At 61.6% G+C, this 6925-nt stretch overlaps 1 protein-coding gene across 1 annotated transcript; it reads left to right on the forward strand.

The window, feature by feature from the left end:
• Positions 1-5015: 5015 nt before the first annotated feature.
• PTF1A (pancreas associated transcription factor 1a) lies at positions 5016-6210 on the forward strand. Its single transcript, XM_040076202.1, has 2 exons — positions 5016-5693; positions 5789-6210. The coding sequence occupies exons 1-2, from the start codon at positions 5069-5071 to the stop codon at positions 5989-5991; spliced, it is 828 nt and encodes a 275-aa protein (XP_039932136.1). The 5' UTR covers positions 5016-5068; the 3' UTR covers positions 5992-6210.
• Positions 6211-6925: the final 715 nt, after the last annotated feature.

Raw genomic sequence — 6925 nt, forward strand, 5'->3', positions numbered from 1 at the left:
GTTTTCCATGTCCCAGGTGTTGAGTGAAACGTGACAGGAGGTAGAACCGGGTACCTGTGGGCTGGGGCGGCTCGGGGGCAGCGGCGGCCCGGCAGCCTCTTCCCGCCGTGGGCCCGCGCCCCTCCCGCAACACCCGCGGTGGCTCCGGGTGCGCGGGAAGGCGACGAGGACGAGCCCCGCCGCTTCTCACCTCGCGGTCATCCCCCCGCGGAGGGGCTGAGCAGCAACGCGGTGCCGTGTTCCTGCGCGCTTGCCCAACGGGAGACGCTCGCCGCTAAGACGGCCAGGATATGTGTGTGCGAAGGTGCTCGTGGGGATCGGAGCAGACTCTTGGGAGCTGCAAAGCCCGCCAGGACCCGAACCCTCGGGCCCGGCCCGACGTGCTCAGTGCGGCAGGCGCTAGGACAGGCAGGGAGCCGGGACTGGCATCCTGTCGCGCGTAGCAGGAGGCCGCACACTTTGCACCCCTCCGGGCCGGGGAACTGCCCCCGCTTCCCTTCCCAGTTCCGGACCCAAGAGACCTCGAGGGAAAACCTATCTGTCAATGGGAAGTGATTGGTGGCGGCGGGCCAGGCGTGCTTCTCGCCCTGGAGAAGAAGAGCCTCTGTGGAGTCTCATGGTGCTGGGTGGCCGCCGCCCTCGGAGGGGATCTTTGCCGTCCTCTCGAGCCAGGCTCAGGTCCCATCTCTTGGTGTGGGCTTGGTTTACTGGGACGTGCACAGGGCCGAGCATCCCAGCAGAGCCAGAGCCGAGCGTGCTCCGGGTCCCTTCAGTGTAAGGTTCGTGCCCCCCCCTTATTCCCCCGGCGAGGGGCTTTGCGTGGTCCCGCGGAGTGTCGGGAGTGGGTGCTGGTGGGCCAGGCTCCTCAGGCAGCCCTGCATGGCACCATGTCCCGCCCTGTCTCTGGACCTTTCGCGAGTTCTTGTTCCCGTGAAGGTGGCTGCCAGAGAGAATTGTGTGGTCATTGCCTCTGAGCGAAAGGCGATGCGCCTTTTGGGGTATCGTTCGCTGCCCCCCCCGTCCCCTTCCCCCTCCCCATTAACACTTTTTACTGCCCTCGGTGAATAGAAATAACGAAGCGTCAAGCACTGTTTATACATTTTCATTGTTGGACAGTGGTGCAGGGAGGTGTCCTTCCCGAAAGCAAAACGAGGCCAGGCGAGACATCCGTACTGGACAAATACTGAAAGAAGGCAGTTTGCGACACAGACGGTGGTGGCTCAAGTGCGGTGCCACGGCCCAGGCTCCTCTTGTACATATTCCTGATTTTTGCAGACTTCCTTTTGTAGTATCGTAGGCAACCCGAAAGGAACCTTCCCGCACCTCAGGCGGCTCCTTCGGAGATGGTATTAATTTCCCAAAGGCAAATGTACGAAATTGGAATAGTTCATCTTTAAAGCCATCACTGCCGCAGGGGCGAGGGCTGGGTTCGCCACAGCGAGGGAATCGCTTCTGCCGGGTGTCGCATCGAGCGCTGACGAGCCGCGGAGCGATGTTTCATTGCCTGCGCGCCCAGTCCAGCCGTGCTTGTCGTGGGGTTCTCCCTGCATCACTTTCCTCCCTGGGGCACTGCTCCCAAATTTTCCAATGATCTGCTAGGTCTGACCGGTTTCACGACAAGCTCCAAGCCCCCAGCAGTCTGGAAACACTAGTTTCTCAATATACCCCTCCGCTTCCCTTTACAATGCGTTCCCTTCGCCGTCAGTCCCGACGGAGCTGCCTCTCAGGGACAGACAGACCTCACAGACTGACTTCCCAGATTACCTGCCTGAGTTTTGTGGCCCGGTGGTGTCGTGCCACCTCCACAGAGTGACATTTGCATCCTAATGCTGCAGGGCTCCCGCCGGCTGCGCAGTACTATCGTGTGCCAGAGCTGAACAGGCACCTGCAGCCCTGGGAAAAGGGGAAACACGCTTGGCAAATGAACTGGGCTCCCCAGTTTCTCTGGGCATTTGTTGTAGATCTTGGATCAACAGGAGAGATCCTCTTCTCTTCTTTCTTACCCCTTACCCCTTAACCTTCAGTTAAGGCTGTCGGGAAGATGTTTCACCACTGCATTAAGGAGATTCCCGGTACCCTGACGCCTTGTCACGCTCTCGAGGACAGGTACACACCGTGGTCAAAACGCTGCGCTGGGAGAAGGCTGGTGGCAGAGGTTTTGGGGGAAAGAGCCTGTTGGGGGTGTCACTCCCCTTCAGGATCTGGCGGCATTTAGCCTGTCTGACCTGGGGGAAACGTTGTAAGGTGGGCTATGAGTGTATGTGGGTCTGCGTGTCTCGAGCGGCAGCAGTGGTGTCCGGGGCCACTCAACATAATTTGCTCATCGGATTTCGAGTGTCTGGCTCCAGCCAGAATGTGGCAGGAGCAAGGACTCGCAAGCATCATCGCCAAGGGGTGATGACCTCTTGGGCATGCAAGGGAGGGAATAGAGCCAGCTCTGTGGCCAGCAAATTCTCCCAAAATCACCTCAGTGTCCCTAGAGGTTTGCTTTCTTCATTTCCCGTGTGTTTTGTGGCAGGTGTGACATGGATTTGAGAGGAATGCACAGTATGTGTTAGATTTATACCTGTGCTTCTCGCTATGGTGCTCCACCCGTAGCCATCATTCCCTGGCTGCACTCAAGTCCATTTGCTTTTGGAAAAGGAGATTCTTCTGTGTTGCGCGGGGCCAAGGTAGGGAAGGGCCAGGCTTCCGTTCAGGTATGTCGCAACGGGACAAAAGGGACCGTGAGCTGAGCCCCCGTTCCCCGGGTCTGCATAGGCCTGGAGCCCGGGCTGCTGGAGGTGACCCGAAACAGGGGCTCGGGGACTGCACCTCGACAGAGCAGCACAGCTGGGGGACAGGCTGTGCATGAGCTGGTGGCTCCTGGGGGCCGCGGGGCGGCCATGGGCTCTCCTGCACTACCCGGCCTCTCTGCCCTCCACAGCAGCCTCAAGGGCTGGGCACGATAGGTCCCTGCCTTCCCACCAGGGCCTCACACAAAACTGCCGTGGGCCCGCCAAGCACTTAATGCACCCAGCGCTGAGGAGGGCAAAGGAGGGACAGGGATGCTCGCAGTGTAAAGCTGCAGCGCGACCCCTCGGGGAGCCCCGGGGCAGGGAAGGGAAAACATCTCATGCGATGCTGAAGCTGTGTTTGCTCTCCCAGGTGAGTCTTTCGGCTCAACGCGACAGGGCTGCTCGGGAAGAGTGATCCGAGGGCGAGCGATGCCTCTGCCAAGCTACAGCTAGGAACGCCGAGGGGCCTCCTGGCTGCCGTGCTCAGCGCCACTCGGAGCGGTCCCCGCCAGGTGGGCTGCTCCTGCCGCTCGGAATGCCAGCAGCAGCTCTGAGCGCTATGACCACGATCACAGCCCAGGGGACAGAGCGAAGGGATTATTGCCCGCACTCGACGCTCGTGAGACCGCATCTAAGACTTGCGGGCGGTTTTGGGGCAGCCGATGCAGAAAACAGTTGTGAGGGGCCGAAGGGCTGACGAGGCAGAGGAAGCCGGAGCAGCCGCCTGGGGCGGGAAGGCTCCCGTGGAGCGGGGCTGGCTCAGCTTGGGGCAGAGGCAGTGTCGGGGGCTCCTCGCAGCGCTGCGGGGATGGGCATCCAGAAGCCTAGCTCTGGACAGAGGTGTGTCGTGTGAGATTGAGGGATGGCGGGAATGAATGGAAACAGGAGTCCGGACGCACTCATCCCAGTCCCTTCCAAGGTCCCCGATCCTGCCCCGCAGGTAGACGTGAACGGGGAACCGCATGGCCGCTGCATAGCCCCTCTAACGGGACACTTCCTCAGTTTCCCCTTCCCGGGACGGTGGGAGCAGTCCCACGGCCACGCGTGGCGCGTTCCTGACTTCGCGCAGAGATCTCCGCCTTCCCTTCTCGTTTTTTTCTCGTGGTCCGTCTGCAGGCGGGACTTTCCAAGAAGTGGTTCTTGCAAAGCTCTTTGTTCCCTCCCGTGACTCACGCGTTTCCCTGCCGTTATCACGGCGATGTCAGCGGCTTTGAAGTCGAGTCATTTATTACCTTCCCGGAGCTGGCCCTGTCTTGCTCTGCTGATAGACCCGGGTACGTTTCCACGCGGAGTTTGATCTCTGCCCGCGCTGGTGGCACGCTGGAAAGTCACTTTCGATAAACTTCGACAGACTCTGCCGGACAAACTATTGCAGCGCTAATGACAGAGATAATCCTCTCCTAATCTGGCGGGTAATCCATTTCACTCCAGTGAGAATTTTTAAGGCTTTAATCAGGGAGAGTCTGTTAGGGAATTATTAACAGAGCCTCCGCCGAGCGAGCTCGTCCGGACAGGAGCAGTGGGAGTGGGAAAAGGGAGAACGCAACGGGGACCGATGAGGTCAAAATCGACGCACGGCCGGACGCAAGAGCTGACGTGATGCATTTTGATGTTTCGATAGAATTGCCTTCAGTTCGAACGCCAGGAATAAAATCCTCGCCATCGATTCCCCCTGTGCCCGCTCTGACAGCAGCTCTGCCGCCGACGGGGACCGCCGGTCCCGGGGGAGCGGGAAAAGCGCCGGGGATAAGATGCGCTGGGGTGACGCTTCCCGGCGCGGAGAGCGAGGCTGCGTCAACGCTAAGAGGCGCGTTTCGGTAGCGGCTGGTGAGGAGAGGGGCCGAGGCGGTCCGGGGCCCTCGCCCGACGGGCGGGACCCGGCGGTGCCGGCGGCGGTGCCGGGCGGGGGCTCCCTCGTCTCCCGCCCCCGCCCCGCTGCGGCGGCGCCGCCCCCCGGCCGCGCGCGGTGTCCCCCGGCGGGCGGCCCGGCCCCCCCGGCGCGCCCTGATTGGCTGGCGGCGGCGGCCGGCGGCACGCGCCCGGGGATGTCGTTATAAGACCCCTCGCGTGCCGGCCCGCGGCGCCAGCGGCTCCGGCCCCTCCCCGGAGAGCGGCGGCGCGGCCCGGCCTCCCGCCACAGCGCGGCGGGCAGGGCAGGGCAGGGCGGGGGCGGCCCCGCCACCGCCACCGCCGGGGCGCCTCGGCCAGCGGGCCGGACACAGCGGCTGCGGGCGCGTCCCGGCGGGGCTGCCCCCCTGCCCCGTCCCGTCCGCGTCGGGACCGGGAGCAGCATGGAGACCGTGCTGCTGGAGCACTTTCCCGGGGGGCTGGACTCCTTCTCCTCACCCCCCTACTTCGACGAGGAGGACTTTTTCTCCGAGCCGCCCCAGCGGGACGTGCTGGCCGCGGACGGGCTGCTGGAGCCGGACGTGGATTTCCTTAGCCGGCAGCTGCAGGAGTACTACCGCGACGGCGGCGACCCCGAGGGCGGCTACCGCTGCCCGGCTCCGGCCGCCGCCTTCCCGCCGTCTCCCGCCTCGCCCGGCTTCGCCTACGAATGCTGCGGGGCGGCGGGCGCGGCGCTGCTGTCCCCCGGGGGGCGGCTCCAGGCGCTGGGCTCGGCCAAGAGGCGGCGGCGGGTGCGCTCCGAGGCGGAGCTGCAGCAGCTCCGTCAGGCCGCCAACGTGCGGGAGCGGCGGCGGATGCAGTCCATCAACGACGCCTTCGAGGGGCTGCGCTCGCACATCCCCACTCTGCCCTACGAGAAGCGCCTCTCCAAGGTGGACACTCTGCGCCTGGCCATCGGCTACATCAACTTCCTCAGCGAACTGGTGCAGTCCGACCTGCCGCTGCGCAGCGCCAGCAGCGAGAGCCCCAGCCAGCCCAAGAAAATCATCATCTGCCACCGCGGCACAAGTAAGTGGCGGGCCGGCGCGTCCCGGTACCGCGCTCCGCAGGAATGCCGGTCCCAGCAATAACCCCCTGCCTTCCTTTTCCCTCCTGCCCTCCAGGATCTCCCTCTCCGAGCGACCCCGACTACGGACTCCCCCCTCTGGCCGGTCACTCGCTGTCGTGGACTGATGAAAAGCAGCTCAAGGAACAAAACATAATCCGGACAGCCAAAGTGTGGACCCCCGAGGACCCGCGGAAGGTGAACAACAAACCCTCCGTCAACGACATAGAGAACGAGCCCCCCTTCGACTACGTGGCGTGAGGCGCCGCGCGGGTGGTCTCCACCCCCGCCCGCTCTGTACATGCTGTATGTAGAGACCTATATTGTAAATGTAATTTAAGATTCAGACTCTAAGGGCAATCAACTTTATTTATCTATTTATTACGGAGTAGTGATAATGAGGTAGAATCGTCTGTCTTGAATATATAATTTATATAATTTATCTTGATTTTTTTTTAAAGATATGCAATAGGTTTATTTCACCAGCACCTTTTTTTTTTTTTTTTTTTTTTTTTTTTTTTTTTTTTTTTTTTTTTTTTTTTTTAATGGGGGAAATATGCCAGAACCTGTGAAAATAATTTATTACCGCTCGTGGACTCTTCTTGTGTTTGTGAAAAATAAACCCGAATTGTACGTTGTGGAGCAGTGTAGTTGTGGGAAACGTCTTCCAAGACCCCCACCACATCTCGAGGAAGCCTTGCAATGAACACCTGGACCGGTGTCCAGGCGGGGTGAGCCCCGAGACTCAGTGGCACCCTCGGCCCAGATGCTGGCCCCACTGCCCCATCGCAGGCTCGGGCTGCTCTTATAGCGCCAGGGGGACGGGGACGGGCGGGGACACACTTTCTCCTCTCCACCCCTTTTACCGTCCTCTCCTGAAGTACTTCCAACTGATGTCTTTGTCTATCTCTAGAAGGTCCCTTCCTTTCAGTGTCTCAGCACTGCATGTGGTTTCCAGCTGGAAGATCCGAGCCCCCAAACACAAACCTTGCGAGTCTGTGTGTCGCCCGCCTTGTACCCTCGACCCTGCCGCCCGTGGGAATGGGCGCACTATCCGCAGCCGCACAAAGCTGTTCCTGAAAGTTACCGGGGAGGGAAGGACGAGGCTGGGGACCGGGCAGGCTTGGGGCTCTTCCGCGGTTCTCCCAGCGGCCGCTGCTGGGAAACAGCCCCCGCGCTCCTCGCCCCGGGGCTG

This window comes from Hirundo rustica, chromosome 1 (assembly GCF_015227805.2).
Source record: "Hirundo rustica isolate bHirRus1 chromosome 1, bHirRus1.pri.v3, whole genome shotgun sequence".
NCBI classification, from domain to species: Eukaryota; Metazoa; Chordata; class Aves; order Passeriformes; family Hirundinidae; genus Hirundo; species Hirundo rustica.

Bases quoted from the DNA above. Each gene is read 5' to 3' on its own strand.
- PTF1A (XM_040076202.1), top strand. From the start codon at position 5,069: ATGGAGACCGTGCTGCTGGAGCACTTTCCCGGGGGGCTGGACTCCTTC. The intron at 5,694-5,788 runs GTAAGTGGCGGG...CCTGCCCTCCAG, and splicing joins CATCTGCCACCGCGGCACAA to GATCTCCCTCTCCGAGCGAC.